Source organism: Eulemur rufifrons, chromosome 2, assembly GCF_041146395.1.
Source record: "Eulemur rufifrons isolate Redbay chromosome 2, OSU_ERuf_1, whole genome shotgun sequence".
In the NCBI taxonomy this organism is placed as follows: domain Eukaryota; kingdom Metazoa; phylum Chordata; class Mammalia; order Primates; family Lemuridae; genus Eulemur; species Eulemur rufifrons.
Window position 1 is genome coordinate 126,261,902 of NC_090984.1, and position 23,358 is coordinate 126,285,259.

At 47.7% G+C, this 23,358-nt stretch overlaps 1 protein-coding gene across 1 annotated transcript; it reads right to left on the reverse strand.

The window, feature by feature from the left end:
* Positions 1 to 687: 687 nt before the first annotated feature.
* On the reverse strand, positions 688 to 23,329 carry LOC138398747 (uncharacterized). Its single transcript, XM_069493233.1, has 7 exons — positions 23,284 to 23,329; positions 22,872 to 23,179; positions 17,324 to 17,378; positions 16,911 to 17,219; positions 15,380 to 15,458; positions 903 to 1,098; positions 688 to 708 (listed from the first exon to the last, which is right to left on the reverse strand). Exons 1-7 carry the CDS (start codon positions 23,327 to 23,329, stop codon positions 688 to 690), a joined length of 1,014 nt encoding a protein of 337 aa, XP_069349334.1.
* Between the last annotated feature and the right edge of the window lie 29 nt (positions 23,330 to 23,358).

A 23,358-nucleotide genomic window follows, 5' to 3' on the forward strand; every position in this document is an offset into this window, starting at 1 on the left:
TGGGACAAGACTACACTGGACATAGGCACTGGATCGCGGGAAGCTGGACTTGCTAAAGGGATTGCAGTTTAAATTTTCCAGGGGCCAAGCAAACCCCCAGCACATACAGAATCATCTCTGCAGAGAAGCGTTTGCTCCTGAATGACCAACACAGCGTAGGAAACACAAAACCCTTTCATGGCACAAGGGTGAGGATTGCGGGTGGCTGATTGCATACTCCAAATATTGTACTGAAAGTTTATGGAGAGCAGAAAAGTGAAAAAAATTAAGGCTTAAATTTGCATTGAATTCAGGTCCTGAGTCATCCCATTTCAGATGAACGAGACCAGGGCATTACAAGGAGAAAACCCTGGACTCCTGGGGATGAAGAGTGACAAGCAGAGACAGGAAACCCCAGGGTCTGAAAGGAATCCTCAGTTTCCCTCCACACCTGCGCCTGAGCTGGGAAATGAGTCCCTCCGGGGTCTCCAGCTGGGAGAGGAGCCGTCTGCCCCTGATGTCCCGCGGGCTCTGTGTCCTGCTTGCCGGCTTCTGCATGCTGTGCTGCATTGTGTTGTCCAAGAGAAAGTCTTTTATCCATTTACAGACTTATTCCAAAGTGTTGATAGTCAATGTACATTTGGGGACAGGAGAAAGTGCCTGGAAGCCACTGTCTGCCTTTTGAGCAGGTGAGAATATTTTCTGTCGTTACCACAAACGTATCTGAGACTGCAGGGGGAAGCACAGGGTCGGGACCTCAGAGAAGTCCCCCAGAGGAGATGGTTATATGGAGAGGAAGCCACGACCCCCCGACAGGAAACCGGCCCTTCCCCTCCACCCGCACCTGCCCAGGGCTGACTGTGCGAACCCCTGAGGGGAGACTTGCCCCTGAGCTCCATGGATGTCCCCTGGCTGTGTCTCACCCGGGAGGACATGGCGGCATCCAAGGCCTTCAGGCTGCTCCACGGCAGCCAGGCAGTTCTGATGGGGTTGTCCCTGGTGACGGTCACGTGGCCTTGGGAGGACGGGCTGCGGTGGGCATCTGAATCACTAGAATAGGTCATCGCCACCCACGCCAGGTCCTTCCCAGGCATCTGGCACACGCAGCTGATGCGGTGTCTGACAACGCAGTGTCCAGATGCCCTGCAGGAGACTGTCAGAGACTCCCCAGGCCTTGTCCCCTCTGCCCAGACTGCACCTGCTGCACCTGAGTGCAGACCCCTGTGTGGGAGATACGGGACTCAGATCGGGGGTCTGAAGCCCACTCCCTGTGGGACCCAATCCCTGGGCTGGGAATGACCTTCAGGTAAGGGAGCAGTGGGCAGACCCCATCCTGGAGGACAGGAAGGGTGGTCCTGAAGACCCCAGCGGGGTGCTGAGGGAGACCCACTGTGCAGTGGGTTTAAATGGGATGTTCCCCTTCTGAGTTTGCACCTGCCCTGCCCTGCCCCGCAGGGGAGACTCCCCAGGGTGCACAGCCCAGCACCACGGGGGCAGCAGGGGCTGAACTGAACCTCCTGGGAGGGGCAGAGAAAGGCCCCAATAACCCCCCATCCTCCCCACACACTATGGTCCAGGTGCCCGCAGGACTGACCGGGGCTCCATCTCGCCCGCCCCTCTCTGTGACCCAGTAGAGGAGGTTGTCAGAATCTAAGTAGAGTCACATATGGGAGAAAGAGAAAAAGACCAACCTATAGGATGCAGCCTGGAAAGACTATGGAGTGAGGAGTTCACGCATAAATGCCGCTTGACAAGAACTGTCACTCTCCTTCACCAGCTGGCACTTTGCACAGGAGCGTGATCGGGGCCTGGGCACCCGGCCGGGGGTGAGGACGGTTGTTCCGGCCTCCAACCATTCTCACCTTGCTGATTTGCCAGACGGGCACCCACGGCACTCAGGGCAAGTGGCTAAGTCCTCCTGTCCCTGCATTTCCACATTCCTGCAGACAAGCATGAACAGGGAGTATGTGCTTAGGCTTCCGAATGTCCACAGACTTGGGGGGATCACCATGGCTCCGCCCAACAGCTCGTGGTGCCGCTTTATACGTTTGTGTCCACCCATCCCTGTCCTCCTCAGCCACCTCTTTCCCTAGTAACCGCGTAAAGACGCCCACCTTGCTGGGACGAGTCCCTTCCTTCTCCCCTGCGTCTGTTCCCTTCTCCTTTGTGTCCACCCTGTTCCTTAGTATCTCTGAGGTCCAAAGGGAACTCTGAGGGCAAAGGAAACTGTCATGGTCTGAGATACCAGAAATGACCACCTAAAGACTGAATTGAGCCAAATCAGGAGTCATTATCAGCCCGCCAGTGACTACGCTCTGCACTGCCCAAAGGCGGCACAGAGAGCAGCAGGCAGCCTTTGAAATGGAAAGTTTTTATACTGTAAGTTTGTGGGTGGAAAATTATTAAGATTGAGCAAGCACGTGTACAAAAAGCCTTGAGTGAGCATCACATCATTTTCTTATCTTTGGTGTAACAGGATCTGGGCAGTGTGGGCTCTGGGCCATATTTTGTTTATGCAAAACGTGGGGCTGTAATCATTTTACGCAGAACATGGGTGCTGTATTCACTTAGGAATTTCTGTGCTGGGGCTACTGTCTTGAGTAAGCAGGAGCAAGCAGGTTTGCAGAAGCAGAATCGCAGATTACTGATGTTTCGGCACAAAACTCAGACTCTAACAGAAACCTATACAGCTTCCAAGGTGTTTCCCTGATCTTGCACAGCAGGGGCAACTGGAGTGAGAACCAGAAGGGCCTCCCTTTGTCCCTGCTTCTCCTGTGGCCTGGGCAGGGTGCGTGACATGCGTGCACATCCCCGAGGCCATAGGGCCACAGCAGCAGGACTCGGGTATAGAGAATCAGTTCTTCACCCGGAGAGTCCGCTTTGCTCTTCAAGGGAAGGAGCTTACCTTACAGGGCCAACGGTCTGTTATCTCCCGTACTGGGTTAGTTATCCCGCCAGGAACAGTGTGTCATGTGCTGGGATCACCTGCACCCACCCACGATGGCCCTATTGTACGATGTCAGTCCACAGGCCACACAGATGCCACCTTGGTCACGTGGCGCACAAGAGGTTGCCGTGAGCTAGGCTGACACCACGGCACTCACTCTAGCCCGGGCAACAGAGAGAGACTCTGTCTCAAGAATAAAAAAAGCAGTAGCTCGATCTAGTTCTCATTAATGTATTCATGAGCCTTTAAGGCCAATGAGAGAAATAAATGAAATAAGAGCTAAAACACTAGAAATATCAAGAAGTCACTGATTTTTCCTCCTTTTGAAACATGAAAAATGACAAACACTCAGCTAGACTAACTAGGAGGAAAGGAGAAAGTAGTCAAATAAATAATGTCAGAAAGGAAAGAGAAAACGACTGATCCCACCAGAGTACAACAGAAATGAGAGATGATGGCTCTGACGTTGCTCAAGGTTGTCTCCGTCTTCCCAGGTCACAGGCGGGTTCCTCGTGTCAGCCCCAAGGATGGGCACTGAGGAGTGCAGTTGTTGGTGCCCACAGGGTTCTGGGCAACACGTCGACATTTCCAGACACTCACATTTTGGCAAGAATGAAAAATCCAGTTCTATTCAGTCTCTGAGTTTCCTAGAATAATTCAGTAGATTCTGAGGCTAGATTCGTGCAAATATATGGCAAGAGTTTATGCTCCCCAAGCATGTGAGCATATAAGAAAGAAAAAGGAATGCCAGGGGGAGAAGGATTGAATTATCACCCTATCATGCGTGAGGGAAATATTCAGAATAAAATCCAGTTATCCTAATTCTGACCCCCACAATCAGACCTGAGCCCCTTCCCCTGGAGTGGGGCTGTCTCGCTTCCACACGGGGATGCGTCTGACTCCACAAACTGTACTGGGGTCTCCGCAGACTCTGGGCCTGCGAGGCCAGCTCCTGCTCAGACTCGGCAGTCACAGAGATCTCTGCTCTCTCTGGGCGAGGGGAGGGCGCGTGTCTGCAAATGGCCAAATTACTCGAGATCTCTGCACATGGACAGAAACCACTGGCTGTGAGAACCAGTGGGTCACGCTGCAGAGAACAATTCCTCGTGTGAATGGACACACTGAGCCAGGAGAAATTTAAGGAAACATGTGGCAAATATCAAAAGTGCAATTGTTTTCAGACTACATGCTTGCTTTTATAGATCATCTGAGAGGCTCATGCAGAACCGTATTATCTTTTATGAAAATCTGTGAGCAGTGTGTGCGCCACAAGGATTGACCTTTCCACCCCCACCTACGGGCGGTCCAGGACCAGGCACCCTGCTGCCACTCTCCGCCATCCCCCCCTGGTTTGTGCAAAGACCCACGTCCTGTGGGGGCCGCGTCCAGGTGATGACACATCCTGGCAGGACCCTAAATAACAGTCATGGCTGGGAGACCCTGTGGTCCTTTTAAGAGAAACTGAGGCTCAGAGAGGCATGGATGCTTCTGTTACACTTTGCTAGGACTGCAGTGTAGTTAGGAAGTTCCACTAACGTCCCCCTTTTCTCTGTCCCTGGATGTCACACTGCTCCTGGGCAACAGTTTCCCCAGCCTCACCCAGACCCTGTGCATTTTCCTGCCTCCATGAATGGTAAATATTTTGGTGGCATATGAGAATGATTTCTCCTAATATAAGAAACGCTTCACGTTTGAAGACATCATTGGTAGGCACAGAATTCTGAACACGGACAGGCTCTCAGGGAAACTGTAAGATGCAGAGGGAGACTTAAACTTTTGCTGGAAAGCTGACTTTAACCTCTTGTGCTCCTGACATTAACCTCCACCTGCACCTGCCTGGGCTGACTCTGCTCCTTGTGCCCCGCGCGCCCCCTAGTGGCCCTGCGCGCCCCCGCAGGAGGTTTGTGTCTGGGCTCACACTGATGTCCCCTCACTGTGTCTCTGGCACAGTATACAGGGCCATGTCCTCGGCTCTCAGACTGTTCATTTGCAGAGACAGCGTGTTCTTGCTGTTGTCTCTGGAGATGGTGAATCGGCCCTTCACGGCGTCTGCGTAGCTTGTGCTACCACCATTACCATTAATGGCTGAGACCCACTCCAGCCCCTTCCCTGGAGCCTGGCGGACCCAGTACATCCAGTAGCTGCTGAAGGTGAATCCAGAGGCTGCACAGGAGAGTCTCAGGGACCCCCCAGGCTGGACCAAGCCTCCCCCAGACTCCACCAGCTGCACCTCACACTGGACACCTGCAAACACAGACACATCCTGGTCAGAAACTGCCACACACACCCCTGTTTCTCTCACTCACATCCACTCACACACCCAATATCTCTAGTTCTCCATGAATTACCTTGTAACAGAGCCACAAGGAAAACCTAGCGCAGCCCAGACTCCATGGTGAGTGTCTGTGTTCAGTCCTGATCACCGAATGGGGACACCTGGGAATGGCGGGGCTGGGGCTCCTGTCCCAGAGCTGCAGGGTGAGGGCTGGGCTGGTTTTCATCAGCAGAAGGAGGGCCCTATTTGCATGTCCCCTGCTATATAGGAAGCCCTGGGTGGGACAGCTGAGGGAGGGCAGGGTCCAGATGAGATGTGAATGTCTGAGGGGAGATGTTTTTATGCACTAGACTCTCATGGAGGCCCAGTTTTGAACATTGGAAATGAAAATGAAACTCAATCACAGTAGGAATGTTTCAGTGAAAGTTCAGGTAATGATCGAAAAGTAATTAACTTTATGCAAAGGAAAGTTAGTCATTGAATATGCTGATCATATGCTGTGACCCATGTCTGTAAACTCATCACTTTGGGAGACCACAGTAGGGGGGGTCACTTGAGGCTGAGAGTTTGAGGACAGCCTGGCTGGCAGTGCAGTGAGACAATGTTTTCTACATATTTGTATCTCACCTGGCCACTGTGGTTGCACCTGTAGTCCCAGATACTTGGGTGGCTGAGGCAGTGGGATCACTTGTGCCCACTACTTTGAGGTTGCAGTGAGTTAGGTTGATGACACTGTTCTGTAGCCTAGGTGGCATAACATGACCCTCTTTCCAAAAGAACAAAAAGAAGAAAAAAAAAATAAAAAGGAAAAAAAATTATGTCAGTTTTCAGTAATTTTATGTGATAAAATTGTCAGCCTCATCATTGTAGCATTTATGCCCATCAGGAATTCCTGTGCATGTGGGCGTGTCACAGAGTTCCAGTCACGGAGCCAGGAGACAGTTTCTGTTGTGATCTTGCTAATCCTTCAGGGAAAATTTCAGAAAGGTGTCTTCTCCTCTTCCACCCTTGTCCTATCTGTGGGACCCTGAAAACACTCTCACCACGTCCACACAAGGGGGGTCTGGAGGATGGAGCGGACGTTTTCTGCATATCAGTGTGAAACGTTGAGACAAGAAGCTCCTTGGGTGCATGAACTTTTGAAATTGGCAAAGATGGAGCCACTCACATCCCGGCTTCTTGTTTCATTAGGTTATGATTTTCCTTATTGTTTAGTTATTTCATGTTGCCTTTACTTTTTGCTAAAATAGCCAGATATGATGGTCTAGAGACATTAAAATCAAAAGTACCTGATTTCCTAGTCAGGAGACCCCGCTGAGGTGAACAGGGGCGTGAGGCTCACTCTGTGCTAGGACACGTGGCTGAAAGCTAAGTGTGGGCACAGAGCTATTTTGTCTGCATCAGCGAAAAGTTCTGTATATTACTTGGATTAGATTCTCATTGAGACACTTGAGACAATATTAATTGTTGATCAATCACACTTCAGTAATAAAACTGGAATTTATTAAGCAGTGATTCATATTATGAAAGAAAAGTTTCCATTACCATGTTGTGCTCAACTGGAGGTAAAATCAGCCCATGTGGGAGAAGTCATTGCCCTTTTTAGTGCTTGTCAATTAGGAAAAATTTCAGATTGAGTTGGTATGTTTTTACAGTAGTCCATGAACTTGGGATATTTTGCAAACAAAAGGGTTTCCCAAAAGTTCTGGAAAACGTATCAAAATTAACCAAAATGTAAGAAATTTCGAGATAAACTTCTAAATCCTAGAGACCCAACTAAAGTAAACAGGAATCATGCAAAAAATAACATGGGGATTAAACAAGTGCTGTAGGAGGTCACTACCCAGAACAAGCAGCCTAAACCTACTTTATGATGCCGACTAAGCTTGTGAGGCATCACCACTGCTCACGTATCACACCATCCACTCATTGGAAATCTGAAATTGTTGATCGAATTAGCATTATGAAATTTGAATGTCACAGTTTTAAGCACTTCTTGAACTCCCTTTCCCATTCTACCATGAGCACCTGCTTACAGCATTGTGGTCCAGTCCCTCCAGGACACATCAGTTGTTACCCTATGACTTGGTAGCTGGACTGAACAAACATTTACATTTTACCACAACTGCTAGCATTTTCCCTATTGCATATGAAAGTAAACAATTTGGAAAGCAGTTCATGCATTATAGACACTCCTATCACCACAGATTCAGGCTGCCTTTTGCTACATCTATTTAGCAGTCTCTCATCATGTTCAACCAGCACAGAGTGTGTGTTGGAGAAACATCAGGAAAATACTGGTCTTGAGCCATACTGGAACAAATATTATTAAGGACTTTAAGGGAAACACAGCAGTGCAATTCCAGGGAGGAAACCCTCGGGTTCATGTTTCACAATGACAGCATCAGTTCAGAATTCTAGACATTTGGAAGGCTGCTGTGGTAGAGAATGTCAAAATGAGCATCCCTGTAGAACCTGTGAACCTTCTGGTAATTTGAAACCCACAGCTGACCCACGGCCTTCAGGATAAGCTGATGAGCTTGGACAGTGAAAAGCTTTCACCCATGACATTGAACCAAGACCCGGTATAACGCCTCCTCCTACTCATCCTCATTAGTACTATGGTTTGTACTAATGAAATGTCTTCTTTTTTCCTGCTGACCTCATTGTTTTCCACCCATAATGGCCTTTGCCTGCTTTTCAAAAAGAATTTTAAAAATATTTCCTAGTTATTGAGTGGAATAAGAAGTCGGAGTCTCCTAGCTGGTGTCTGTCCGCTGACATTTGAAAGCCCATCCTTCATCTTCCCTGTTTGCCCCACTCATGGGAATCCTAGGAAGGAATCACAGGCGCTTTCTCAGCAGATGGTTGTCGGAGGCCCAGACCCCAGCAGACCCTTCCTGGGAGTGAGAGCCCCCTCCCTTTCCCACCAGGGAACTGTTGTGAAAACCTGAGCCAGTCTCCCCTCTTGTCCTACGAAGCCACTTGGGACTGTCTTGAGAGGCCTGCCCTGCTCCGCAGACACCTCAGTAGTGGAGAGACTCACCCTTCCCGTGTTCACAGAGAGTGTGTGTGTGTGTGTGTGTGTGCGCGCGCGCGCGCGTGCATCTGTGCCTGCCTGTGTGTGCAGGTGTCTAACACCATCAGAGTCAACATCTACACTAAATGTCGGGGCGTCCTTCTGCCCTTGAATTCTGTGAGATATAATCGATGTTGTGAGCCTGGTGCTGGACACGGAGCTCCACAGTGTCTTCCTGCTCTTGCTTAGGACGCTGACTCTGTCTGCACCTGACGTCCAGTACGCGCTTTATCCTGCTTGTGAGCTAGAAGGAACATGTACTTCTGTGTGCTGTGCTGCATTGTGCTGTCCAAGAAAAAAATCTTTTATTGATTTTTGGACTTAGGGAGAAGTGTTGATAATTAATGTACATTTGGGGAAAAGAAAAAGTCCCTGGAAGGCACTGTCTGCCTTTTGAGCAGGTGACAATATTTTCTCTCATTACCAGAAACATATCTAAAACAGAGGGTGCAGAAGGAAACACAGAATGGTGAATTCAGAGACGTTCCCGAGAGGAAACCGTTTTCTGGAGAGGAAGCCACGACCCTGAGAGGAAACCAGCCCTTACCCTCCACCTGCACCTGCCCTGGGCTGACTCTGCTCCTTGTGTTTTGGGCACCCCCTGGCGGCCCCGCGTTGCCCCGCATGAGGTTTGTGTCTGGGCTCACACTGATGTCCCCTCACTGTGTCACTGGTACAGTAGTACAGGGCTGTGTCCTCCGCTCTCAGACTGTTCATTTGCAGAGACAGCGTGTTCTTGCTGTTGTCTCTGGAGATGGTGAATCGGCCCTTCACGGCGTCTGCGTAGTATGTGCTACCACCATTACTAATGGCTGAGACCCACTCCAGCCCCTTCCCTGGAGCCTGGCGGACCCAGGTCATCCAGTAGCTGCTGAAGGTGAATCCAGAGGCTGCACAGGAGAGTGTCAGGGACCCCCCAGGCTGGACCAAGCCTCCCCCAGACTCCACCAGCTGCACCTCACACTGGACACCTGCAAACACAGACACAGCCTGGTCAGAAACTGCCACACGCACCCCTGTTTCTCTCACTCACATCCCCTCCCACACCAATATCTCCAGTTCTCCATGAATTACCTTGTAACAGAGCAACAAGGAAAACCCAGGTCAGCCCAGACTCCATGGTGAGTGTCTGTGTTCAGTCCTGATCACCGAATGGGGACACCTGGGAATGCCGGGCCTGGGGCTCCTGTCCCAGAGCTGCAGGGTGAGGGCTGGGCTGGTTTTCATCAGCAGCGGGAGGGCCCTATTTGCATGTCCCCTGCTATATAGCAAGTGCCGGGGTGGGACAGCTGAGGGAGGGCAGGGCCCAGATAAGATGTGAGTGTCTGGTTTAAGTTGTATGAGAATTGTAATAGTATATTGTACTTTATAAATTCTTCCTATGAGATCGTAATGTGATAAATACTGAGTATCTATCATCATATTTATTATTGGCACAAGGACATGGATCATGTGCTGTAAGTGTCCATATCTATTCCATGTTACAAATGTGAGAGTCACCCCAGGGCATCGAGGGCCTGTGTAATGTGTCAGGAGCTCACGTCTGGTGAGAGTGAGCTCTGGAATCTGAGCCTGGACTCCTCAGCCCTGCACACGCCTGACCCATGAACCATCTCCCGCACAGAGCTGAGCATGCCTAGTGTGGGTTCAAGAACTCTGTCATGAGAACATGTGTGGTTTTCCACACCTGGACTTTACCCCAATGTAGGCAGAGGCCAAGGTCGATGCTGCTGAATTTTCAGGGTGCTTGGACACGTAACATATTATCTTTATAAGACTTCTTACCAATAGTATTTTTAGGATTTATGTGAAATAAGTTTTATGAATTATAATTGACATGGGGAGAATGTCATATATTTAATGTGTGTAATTGACAAAAATTCACACATCCATAATCATTATGAAGACAGTGAGCAAATCAATTCTGAGTAATGTTTCCATTTCTTCTTCTGTCTTCACTTCTGTCTGCTAACCTTCCTCTTCCATCCCCTGGGCAGATACTTATCTTGTTAAACTACATTAGTTTTTATTTTCTAGAATACATAACAATGGAATAGTGTAGTCTGTACTCTTATTAACTCAGCATAAAGACCAGCAAACACAGTGGTACTGTGGTGTGCAGCAAACATTCATAGTTGATAACAAGGGGTAGTATCCAATCAACACATTTACACTGTTTTTTCTGTCAAGATGTAGATGAACATACATTACTTTAATTTTCTGGGTCTTACAAATAAACCTACTTCTCAGCTTGAAGGTGTACCCAAGTGAGAAACATTTTTTTAATTTTATTCTTATAACAACTTTGACAACAACAGATAAACTGCAGTAGTTGCAATTTTGCAAACATTATTTAGTATTTCAGATAACAGATGTCATAAGACTAAAAACTAACCCGAGGTGGGGAGAGATGAGTTTTGCAGAAAGTGACAGAGCCAGGGAGCTCGCTGCTCCGGGGCAGGGGCTGCCATATACAATGCAGGCTACGGCAGGATGCAGCTGCCAGCGTGCACTGGACTGCTGGAGGCTGAGCATGGTGAAGGCATCCTGCTGGGAAACGCTCAGGGGCCACGTGTTTAAAGGGATTCCCCTCCCTTGTCTGTGTCCTCTGTAACAGGGACAGTCACAAACTCTCCCTCTTGCGAAGGTTCTTTCTGGGAGAGAGGGATGCACACACTTCGGAAGTGCCTCCAGACCCACCCCCATCACCACTGTGGAACTGAGAATTGATCTGCCACAAAACCCACAAAACTGGCATCCTGAGGGCACAGATGGACCCTGTAGGACCTGGTAGGGAACAGAAGTCCCCAACAAGGTTATGTCCAGAGCCACCTCCCTGTTCCCTGTGGAATAAAAGCCTCGAACTGCAGGGAAGGGCAGCACACCTGGAAGGTAAGGACACCGAGGGAGAACCCCTGCAGCTGGGAGAGAGAACAATGAGGGACAACCAGGGACACTGTACCCCAGGAGGACGGGCAAGATGCTGGACCATCAGCTCCTCTGGGGCAGAGACGGGGACACCTGGAGGCAGCAGCCAGACCCAGGGCCCCCAGCCCACTAGAAATACAGCTCTGCTGAAGGGCAGAGAATCCCACCTCAGCCCACCCCGTCCATCCATTGACAATTGTCAAGGAGACATCACAGGGGACTGTGTGTGGCAGAGCTGACACAGACAGACCTCTGCAGGACAGCACAAGGTGCAAAGATGAAGCCAAGCAGGAAACAGAAACCGGGGTCACTGGAGGAATCTGAAGCCTCTGGTGGACGTAGAAGGAACAGCCTTCAACTGTGGTAGCCACGGCAGAAACTGATTCCAAATGTGGCCCCGAGGAGATGGTCAGAAACCTCCACAAGAAAGGCCTAGTCACGGTAGGGTATGAGAAACTGCAGGGAGAAGATGCATAGATACAGCATAGGTCATGAGGCCCCACCAACTGTCCAGTGCAATGTGTCTGGCCACCCACAAAAATTAGAAGACATTTCCAAGATGAAGACAAACGTCATAATGGACAAATGATCAGAATATGATTTGTAAATGACACCATATTGGAATGATCTAATTCAATAAAATATTTAAAACAACCACAATGAATATACAAAAATCTCTAAGGGAAAATATGGGCAGACTGTAGGGTCAGACAGGTGCCTGCTGCTGACAGATGGAAACATCAATAAATAAACGTAAAGCATGAAAAAACCATACAATGTGCTTGAGAATTGAAGAAGCCTTGGGTGCACTCGTCAGTAGAGTGGGCTCAGCCCAAAAATGCAACCAGGGACTTAAAAAAGTGTCATTGGAAATGACACAAACCTGGTGTCATAGACAAAAAGAGTTAAGAAAACAGAATATCACTATGAAAATTGTTGTATGGATATGTTTCAAATTCCAAAGGAAAATTAAAAACAAACAGACAAAAATCAATATTTGAAGAATTATACAGGCAATACTTTCCCAAATATTATGACAAACTCCAAGTAACACAGCCAAGAATCTCCTAGAATTTGAAGCTGGATAAACATGCGTAGACACACACACACACACACACACACGCACACACAACACATCCACTGTGGACGTAGGTCTGTGCACTTGCAAAGGCTCCCACACCTCACACACACACACACGGGCACTGCCCCAATGTTACTCTTTCCACTTGGTTCCTTTGAAAATATTTGTATTCAGGGTATGAATTAGTTCTCCAAAGTGGAGATTATATTTTTTCTATGTGAAAGTGTGTCCATTCCAACAAATATTATAAAATACAATTAAATATATTTTGATAAAACTGAATGTATGTATCATTTTCAGGAAATGTACTATTTGGAGGTAACATAATATCCATTTTTCAGCTCTGTGTTGGTTTATTTTTACTGTGTGACAATAGCATCCTATCTAAATAGAAACGACTTTTAAAATGTTTAATTTCCGCTTAATAATTTTACATTTTTTGTATTACATGTGTATAAAATATCTAATGATCAAATCAGGCAAATAGCAAATTTATCACCTCAGACATTTATCATATCTTTGTGTTTGGAATATGCAAAATGCTCTCTTCCAGCACTGGAAAGTTTATAGTGCATATTAATTTTTTAACTACAGTTGTCCTGCTGTGCTATAGATGGATGGAGTGTCCTACGTATATTTGTTAGGGAGGTTGGTTTAAAATCAAGAAGTCTCATATTTTCTTATTTATTTTCTCTTTTAATGATCTTCCCATTGCTGAAAATGGGACAATGAAGTCTCCTACTCTGTTGTATTGCAGGCTTTTCACCACTTCAGATTTTTATGTAACTGCTTTATATATTTCAGTGCCCTGATGAGAGGGGGTATTTGTTTACAAAAGGGATATCCTTTTTATGAATTCACAAGTTATAATTATGCAAGGTCCTTCTTTTTCTCTAATTTCTACTTCTGAGTTGAAGTCTATTGTGTTTCATGTATGTAAAACAACCCCTGCTTTATTTTGGTTTCCATTTTCATGAAATTTATTTTTCTATAGCCTCAATTTCTGTCTATGTGTGTTTTTAAAAGTCAGGTGTGTCTCTTGTACCAGAGGAATAGTTGAGTCTTTTTATTCATTCATTTGTTTAACCTTTCAGTCATTCTTTCTTTTCATTGGATAATTTAATCTATTTATATTCCTAGTAATTTCAATATGTACTGACTACTCCTATGTTTTGTTTGCTGGTCGTTTTATACATGTATCCTGAGTTTCTACTTTTCTTGCTGACTCCTTCGTGGTTTGACGGCTTTCTGTAGTGGTATCCTTTGAATGCTTTCTATTTTTCTTTTGTGTGCCTAGTATAGATTTTACTTTTGTTGTTACCATGAGGCTTACAGAAAACACCTTACACTTAGAAATGTCTATTTTCAATTGATAACAACTGAATTGTCATTGCATATCAAAAATTTTACACTTTTACACACAGCCATTATATTTTATGGTTCTGAAGTCAGACTTTACATAATTTTTAAGAGAGTTGTTATTGAAAATTTTGTATTTTAACCCTTAGAGGAGAATAAAATTGCTTGACACAGCAACATTATACGGTACTCTTCATATGACTCTATGTTAATTATACCATTAAGTTTTGTGCTTTCGTATGTGTTATGTTATTAATCAATGGACTTTTTCATCTAAAAACCCTCCTTTTGGCACTTATAAGGCAGGCCTCCTGGTAATGAACTCCATTACCTTTTGTTTGTCTGGGATTTTTAAAAAATTTCTTCCTTGTTTTTGAATGAAAAAATATGTTGGAAAAATATTCTTTGTTTTCAGTTTTTTAAACATTTTCCCCAACACTTTGAGTAGATTATCTTCTGTTGTAACATTCAGTGATTCTGATGAAAAATGTTTGCTACTTCTATTGAGAATTGCACCTATGCCTCGCGTCCTTATGTCTTTCACGCCCTCATAGGAGACCCCCCCGGGCAGGTTCCCGTAACTCACTCCACCCCAGACTCTCTCAATATCAGGTCTTTTCATCAGATGCCATTTTTCTGGGACAAACCCTGGTGCCCCTGCCCAAGCCCTTGCAGACATAGCCAACAGAATGACCAAGTCCTGGTCTCCCCAGGAGGACACCTGCCTTCTTTGTCACCTCGTCCCTGTTCCTTGGCTACATGCTGAGTGAACACTTCCCTCTGTCCCCCACAGGGGCACAGACAGCTTCCTGCAGCATCGTATCCACTCACCAACACCTGAGCCGGGAAGCTTTCCTGGGCTTTACATAAATACAGTATGTTTTCACTCCCTAGCAATCTTGAAGAAAAAAAATACTGTGAACTATTGGGGGTTCATGATGCCTGTGATATGACCGAAGCCCAGGCACTGTGGGCTGCAAAGATGACAGAGACAAAGACACAGACACAAAAAGTAAGGTGAAAGGGTGCAGGGAAGTCAGGGTCCACCAGCATTCCCATGAGCCAGGTGGCACTGACTGAAATCTAGCACCTGTGTCTATTCCCTATTTCATGCTATAGATTACAATGATTTCACGTGAAAAGCTCATGGGTTACAATGTGTAGAAGTTTCAAGTCTCCCCTAAAAGTCACAAGATGCCTTAGCTAATTACTCTTGTCTATAGAAGCAGGAACACATAGCTCGTTACTAAGCACAACTACGCCTTAAGCTATGTACACATAGTATCTCTGAACTCAGCAGCTGTGGCCCATTCGATTGAGGAACAAAGAGATTAGTACTTCTGACTGGGAGGTTAGCTCCCCATCAACTGAGGCATTTTATGGAGAAAGGGGAGGGAAGGAGCTCAACCTGGTGTGCTTTAAGGGTTGGAGTCTCAGGTCCGTTTTCCAGGGCTGACATTTTGCAATCTTCCTTCATAGCCATGTGTGGTTTTCATGTCAAGCCGCTCCGTGGCTTTTTAGGCATGAGGCCCCTCAGGCTTTAAGGTGGGAGTCTGCTTTGCTGTGCTCCCAGATCGCTGGAATGTCCCCCAACTAGGCAGTTAACTTCTGCCCTTATCGCTGGCTCCTGCTCAGGCAGCATCCCTTCACCTGCTGTCCTCCCACGGCCTCAGAAATGGGGTCTCTAAGCTTCGGTGATCTTCTCCCCATCAGTAACTAAAGAAAAAATACTGCAAAGCAGAGCACTCCCCTTTGCCCTGGCCGTCCTCTCCCTTCCTCCACACTCCACAAAACACACTGTCATGTTCTCACCCTTCACTGTCTTGCTCTGAAGCCATCTCAGAGGCAAGGCCCATAGAATGCCGCAAAGGCTCTCGTGTTATTAATTTCTTCTCTACTTGCAATGAGGATGCATCTGTGTCTCAGATAGACAGAAAAAGTTCTCAAGCATGGAGATCTCTTGGTAAGATTGATGGTGCCCCTCGTTTTCCACAAGTGTCTCCCATGATGACACCCCACACTGTGGAAGGAATCTTTTGTGAATCCCATGTGGTTTATAGAGAAATCCTTGTTCAATACATGACCCTGGTTCCTTCTTGATAACGGTGGGTGTGAGAGTAAAAACAGGGAATGATTTTGCTCTACATAGGGAGGAGGAGAACATAGGAGAGGCCAGTCAGGAGGAACAGAGGGGGGAGGATGAGGAGGCTGTTGGACAAAGGACCATCTTGGGCAGACACTTCACACAGGAGGAACTCAACTGCAGGGTGGGGTGTGATAATGTGGAGCCAAAGGACACCACTCACAAGGATCTGGAGGTCACCAGAGAGTGCTCAGCACACTGAGGATTCCATCTGCAGGTCTCCCCGATGCCACAGATGTGAAGGTGACTCTGTGAGAGTCTCAGTGGACACATCCCACTTTGACCAATCACACTTCTTCTCTCAGCTACTAATGGCCACTTACATTTCCAATGTGACTCCATTCCCAGGTGACAGAAGGAGGGTCCCAGGAAAGGTGGGTGAGACAGTCCCATCAATTTTTCCCAAGTCCCACAGGAGCCACAGCCTGGGCCACACCTGAGCTCGACCTAAAGGGCCTGAGCCCTGGGATTTAGACACAGAGACCACACCCTCCATTTTGTGCGGGAAGAAGAAGAAGAGTAAGTTTTGAAAATGGAACCCAGGGAGAAAGAAAACAGACTTGCAGAGAAAAATATAACTGATTCAGTTCTGCATCAGGGATGCACAGGTTTAAATGAGGAGAGAACAACTTGAAAGCATTAGGTTTTATGGGACACTGACCCTGTCCCAGGTCCCTACATGTCCCAACCTGAATCCCAAAGACTGTCCCACTCAGGGAGTCCCACTGAGGTCTGTGCGCTGAGTCTGGTTGGAAAATGCTCAGCAGGTTGCCCTGGGCTTCCTTCCTCAGGACTCTGACCCCTGTGGTAACAGCAGGGTCATTTCTGCCCACGTGAGTGACGTTCTGCCGTGTGTGCAGGTGAGAGTGTGTTCATTTACTACAACAACATGTTTCCAATTCAGACATTACTGTGATGAGCAAAGAGGCACAAAGGAATATAGGTCCCAGGATAAAATTTGTAGAGGAGACGCCCCAAACTCTGACAGGAAATGAACCATTATTGTCCCCTGCACCTGCCTGGGCTGACTCTGCTCCTTGTGCCCCGCGAGCCCCCTAGTGGCCCTGCGCTCCCCCGCAGGAGGTTTGTGTCTGGGCTGACACTGAAGTCCCCTCACTGTGTCTCTCGCACAGTAGTACAGGGCCGTGTCCTCGGCTCTCAGACTGTTCATTTGCAGAGACAGCGTGTTCTTGCTGTTGTCTCTGGAGATGGTGAATCGGCCCTTCACGGCGTCTGCATAGTATGTGCTACCACCACCACTACTAATCCATGAGACCCACTCCAGCCCCTTCCCTGGAGCCTGGCGGACCCAGTACATATAGTAGCTGCTGAAAGTGAATCCGGAAGCTGCACAGGAGAGTCTCAGGGACCCCCCAGGCTGGACCAAGCCTCCCCCAGACTCCACCAGCTGCACCTCACACTGGACACCTGCAAACACAGACACAGCCTGGTCAGAAACTGCCACACACACCCCTGTTTCTCTCACTCACATCCACTCCCTCACCCAATATACATAGTTCTCCATGAATTACCTTGTAACAGAGCAAAAAGGAAAACCCAGCGCAGCCCAGACTCCATGGTGAGTGACTGTGTTCAGTCCTGATCACCGACTGGGGACACCTGGGAATGCCAGGGCTGGGGCTCCTGTCCCAGAGCTGCAGGGTGAGGGCTGGGCTGGTTTTCATCAGCAGAGGGAGGGCCCTATTTGCATGTCCCCTGCTATATAGCAAGCCCTGAGTGGGGACACCTGCGGAGAAGGCAGGGCCCAGGGAAGAGGTGAGCATCCATGGAGGAGTTCATAGGTCATGATATTTCACAGATGAAACTACAAAGAGAAGTATGGTGCAGTTTTGCAATGTGTGCAAGAGGAAGGACATGTCTAGTAAGAGCTACCTGCAGTATCTGTATCTGAGCTCCCAGACACTAGATCGTACTGCGCGTATGAACCATCCCCAGCACCAGTGTGGACATGCCTAATGGGGTCTGCAGTATCCCCTTTCACTAATGAGAACATGATGGGACTTTGCTGCATTCTAGTGTTACAACTTCAAGGTTGCAATGAAATTTGGGCCACAGAATCCACACTGCCCTTGACGCGTTTGTGCATTAACTGTGACATGAGTCTCATTCAGCTGAGGGGATTCAGGTTCACACAAATTGTCAAATGCAACTGTGCTTCCTCTGTGCTGGGCCCAGGGCACATGAGTGGGGCCAAGAAGGATCCACTGAAGTTTTTCCTGATATTTCCCTCTTGCCAGGTGGGTCCACACTGGCCCAGGTTCAGTCTATGGGGCTGACACACGCTTGGGACAGTAGCCAGCCCTGTTCTTTGTGGAAGTCACGACGTGAGTGTTAGTGCCCAGACTCCACTGTCCATGGCTGCAGGTGGCCCTGTGGTCCTACTTGTCATTCACTAGTGTCCCCTACCACCTCCACTCTGGAACCATCTAACACGTGGCAGCACTTTGCAGTGAGGGTTGCTGCATGTTGTTCCCTGATGGAGTGACTCAGGCCTGAGCACTGCAGAGCCATTGTCCTTGGTCCCTCTGCCACCCGCAGGCATGTGGTGGATGCACTTGACCTCCCCAGTGTGGGATGCAGTGGAGAAACCACAGAATCTGCCCAGGCCTGAGGGATGGCCCCTGCCTCCATGGGTACACAAGCTTAGCCTCCAAAGCAGAGTTACTCTCTGTCAGTGGGAGAGGGCCTGTCGTTGTTGGGTGGTACTCACAACTGAATGGCCTCAGACCAGGTCTCAGATTCAGGGGAGCACACTGTTCCCCCAATAGGTGTGATCCTTCCTGGGAAGCAGAACTTCTAATCAATCACAGCCTAACAGTGGGGCAATAAAAAGAAAGATTTCTCAAGTTGTCACCATGGTGTGTGGATAGGAATTAATCTCGCCCCTACCACTGTTTAGCAGACCCAGGTGCCACAGCACTCTGTAGGGCCCGGCACATGGTGCATTCGTTGTGACCAAGGAATCCCTGCAAGGGACCCTGGTGTGGATTAATCAAGACCCATACATTAATTTTTCTTGTTGCCGTGATAACCATTGTGGTCTTAATAATCTTGTGGCATAAGCTTGTACGTAGAAGAGTTTTCCAACATTTTCTTCCATAATTCTTGTGCTCACCACTCACAAAGATTAATTCACAGCAGATAACAGATGTAACCCACACTGTAATTTACCTCCCCCAGCCAGTACGGTAGAGGATCTGACACAGGACTGTTCCCCAGTCCCCTGTGTGAGGGCTGGTGCAGGGACTGGAGCGAAGCCTGCGTGGGAGGTGGGCCTGCATGTGGGCACCACTGAGAGTGTCCTGATGACACCTGTGCTCGGACCTGGGCCACCTGTAGAGCATTTCTTGTTCAATCTTAAAGAGCCATGTGACATTTGGGTGTGTGTTACCAGGTAATGAAATTCATCCTCTTGGTTCTTTCTCCCTGCAGGCAGCACCTGTGACTAGTATGTGGGTTACTCATGAGTGTGTTGTCCGGGCCTTGGCGAGAAGCCCTCTGCATTTTGTCCCGGCATCTGCAGAGTGCACTCCCTGTGCCATCACACTGACACTCACGTGCCTGGGATTAGCCAGTGGACAACAGTCGCCCTCTGTGACCAGCGACTCCAGCGCCGCCCGAATGGTCCATGAATTAAGTGGCCACAGTGGCAGGGCTGGGTGACATGCATCACCCAACTTCATGTGCTTTCTCCCCCCAAGGCAGACTGAGGTCCTCCCTCTGCCTAATCTGAAGTCTGCGAGCAAAAGAGCCGAGCAGTGACCTCAACATTGCTCCTGAACTGAGTCACGGAATCACTTGATGAGTAATTCCCTAAGAACTCTGAGTCTGGAAGGTGCAGCAACTCACCTTGCCTGGATCCAGCGCATGTGTGTGTCTTTCCAAACCCAAGGCCTCACCCAGGACCACTAGCCGTGTGATTACCCTGCACCCAATTCTGTTAATGGCGTCAGCCTGACATTTCCTGGGGCCAAGGGCTGCATTTCTCAGTAAGAGACACTCAGCATGGGGTTCACTGGAAGGAGAACCTGTATCTGCCCTGTAAGTATCTCTGTAAAAATTCAGTCTGAGTTGCATTTCTGTGGGAACAGAGGTAACTTTCCGGGCACCCTGCCTTATCTATCTTCATAAATCTTTACTTTATAAATTATATCTGTGTCTCTGTGTATTATTTTTATTTCTGTTTCCTACTAATTATTCATCCTTTGTGACAACCCCTGTCTGAGGGTCCCGAAATTTAGAGGGGAGCTTAGCTAACTCCCCGCAGAAAAAGGAAAAGAAAATATTTATGTCAGTTTCCAGTAATTTTATGTGATAAAATGGTCAGCCTCATCATTGTAGCATTTATGCCCATCAGGAATTCGTGTGCATGTGGGCGTGTGACAGAGTTCTAGTCATGGAGGCAGGAGAGAGTCTCTGCTGTGACCTTGCTGATCCTTCAGGGCAAACTTCAGAAAGGTGTCCTCTCCACTTCCACCACTTGTCCTATCTGTGGGACCCTGAAAACAGTCTCAGCACATCCACACAAGAGGGGATTGGTGGATGAAGTGGACGTTTTCTGCATATCAGTGTGAAATGTCGAGACAAGAAGCTCCTTGGGTGCATGAACTTTTGAAACTGGCAAAGATGGAGCCACTCACATCTGGCTTCCTGTTTGATTAGGTTATGATTTTCCTTATTGTTTAGTTATTTCATGTAGCCATTAATTTTTGCTAAAATAGCCAGATATGATGGTCTAGAGGCATTAAAATCAAAAGTACCTCATTTCCTAGTCAGAAGCTCCAGGTGAGGTGAACAGTGGCGTGTGGTTCATTGTGTGCTAGGACACGTGGCTGAAAGCTAAGTGTGGGCACAGAGCTATTTTGTCTGCATCAGCGAAAAGTTCTGTATATTCCTTGGATGAGATTCTCATTAAGACACTTCAGACAATAGTATTTGTCCATCAATCACAGTTCAATAATGAACCTGGAAGTTACTAAGCAGTGATTCATGTTACCGAAGAAAACTTTCCATTGGAAATGGAAGTAAAATCAGCCCAACTGGAGGTAAAATCAGCCCGTGTGGCAAAGGTCATTGCCCTTCTTGGTGCTTGTCAATTAGCCAAAATCCAGGATTGAATGCATATGTTTTTAAAATAGTACATGAACTTGGGATATTTTGCAAACAAAAGGGTTTCTCAAAAGTTCTGGTAAACGTATGAAAATGAAGAAAAAACTAAAAAACTTCTAGATAGACTTCTAAATCCTAGAGATCCAACTAAAGTAAATAGGAATCATGCAAAAAATAACATGGGGGTTAAACAAGTGTTGTACGAAGTCATTACTGAGAACAAGCAGCCTAAACTTAGTTTGTGATGCTGTCTAACCTTGTGAGGCATCATCACTGCTCATGTAACACACCGTCCACTCATTGGAAATATTTTGTAAGTGTTGAAAATATTTATCCAATTAGCATTATGAAATTTGAATGTCACAGTTTTAAGCAATTCTTGAAATCCTTCGCCAGTCTACCATGAGAACTTGCTTACAGCATTGTGGTCCAGGCCCTCAAGGACACATCAGTTGTTACACTTTCCCTTGGTAGCAACTGAACAAACATTTAGATTTTATCACAATTACTAGCATTTTCCTTATTGCATGTGAGAGTAAATAATTTTGAAAGCAATTAATGCATTATAGACACTCCTATCACCACAGATTTAGGGTCCTTTTACTGCATCTATTTAGCAGTCTGTCATCATGTTCAACCAGCACAGAGTGTGTGTTGGAGAAACATCAGGAAAATACTGGTCTTGAGCCATACTGGAGCAAATATTATTAAGGACTTTAAGGGAAACACAGCAGTGCAATTCCAGGGAGGAAACCCTCGGCTTCACATTTCAGAACAACAGCATCAGTTCAGAATTCTAGACACTTGGAAGGCTGCTGCGGTAGAGAATGTCAAACTGAGCATCCTAGTAGAACCTGTGAACCTTCTCATATTTTGAAGGCCACAGCAGACCCAGGGCCTTCAGGATAAGCTGATGAGCGTGTACAGTGAAAAGCTTCCCCCCATGACATTGGACCAAGACCCTGTCTAACTCCTCCTCCTGCTCATCCTCATTAGTACTATGATTTCTTCATACTAATGAAACGTCTTCTATTTTTTGGCAGACCTCATTGTTTTCCACCCATAAAGGCCTATCCCTGCTTTTCAAATAAATGTAAAAATATTTAATAGTTGTTGAGTGGAATAAGAAGTCAAAGTCTCTTACGTGGTGTCTGTCCGCTGACATCTGAAGGCCCATCCTTCATCTTCCCTGTTTGCCCCACTCATGGGAATCCTAGGAAGGAATCACAGGTGCTTTCTCACCAGATGGCTGTTCGAGGCCCAGACCCCACCAGACCCTCCCTGCCCCACCAGAGAATTGTTGTGAAAACCTGAGCCAGTCTCCCTTCCTGCCCTATGAAGCCACTTGGGACTGTCTTGAGAGGCCTTCCCTGCTCCGCAGACACCTCAGGAGTGGAGAGACTCACCTTCCCGTGTTCACTCAGTGTGTGCGTGTGTGTGTGCATGTGTTCTGTGCGTACATGCTTGTGTGTGTAGGCATCTAACACCTTAAGAGTCAATATCTACACTAAATGTTGGTGGGGTCCCACTGCCCTTGAATTCTGTCAGATAGAATCGATGTTGTGAGCCTGGTGCGGGGACACTCAGCACCACGGGGTCTTCCTGCTCTTGATTAGGATGCTGACTCCATCTGCCCCTAGTGTCCTTCAGACGTACTCAGAAGTATTGATAATTAATGTACATTTGGGGACAGGAGAAAGTGACTGTAACCCAACCTCTGCCTTTTGAGCAGGTGACAATATTTTCTCTCATTACCACAAACATGTCTAAGTCACAGACTGCAGAGATGAACACAGAGAGGAAGCCATGACCCTGAGAGGAAACCAGCCCTTACCCTCCACCTGCACCTGCCCTGGGCTGACTCTGCTCCCTGTGTCTTGGGCGCCGCCTGGCGGCCGCGAGCTGCCCTGCAGGAGGTTTGTGTCTGGGCTAACACTGAAGTCCCCTCACTGTGTCTCTTGCACAGTAGTACAGGGCCGTGTCCTCGGCTCTCAGACTGTTCATTTGCAGATACAGTATGCTCTTGCTGTTGTCTCTGGAAGTGGTGAATCGACCTTTCACGGCGTCCGCATAGTATGTGCCACCACCACCATAAATAATTGAGACCCACTCCAGCCCCTTCCCTGGAGCCTGGCGGACCCAGCTCATCCAGTAGCTGCTGAAGGTGAATCCGGAGGCTGCACAGGAGAGTCTCAGGGACCCCCCAGGCTGGACCAAGCCTCCCCCAGACTCCACCAGCTGCACCTCACACTGGACACCTGCAAACACAGACACAGCCTGGTCAGAAACGGCCACACACACCCCTGTTTCTCTCACTCACATCCACTCCCACACCCAATATCTCTAGTTCTCCATGAATTACCTTGTAACAGAACAACAAGGAAAACCCAGCACAGCCCAGACTCCATGGTGAGTGTCTGTGTTCAGTGCTGATCAC

What these genes read in the sequence shown, in the direction of transcription:
- LOC138398747 (XM_069493233.1), bottom strand. Translation starts at nt 23,329, where the DNA reads ATGGAGTCTGGGCTGTGCTGGGTTTTCCTTGTTGTTCTGTTACAAG. An exon ending in CCTTGTTGTTCTGTTACAAG is followed by an intron (nt 23,180 to 23,283) that starts GTAATTCATGGA and finishes CTGTGTTTGCAG; the next exon opens with GTGTCCAGTGTGAGGTGCAG. An exon ending in GTACTACTGTGCGAGAGACA is followed by an intron (nt 15,459 to 16,910) that starts CAGTGAGGGGAC and finishes ACAGTGAAGGGT; the next exon opens with GAGAACATGACAGTGTGTTT.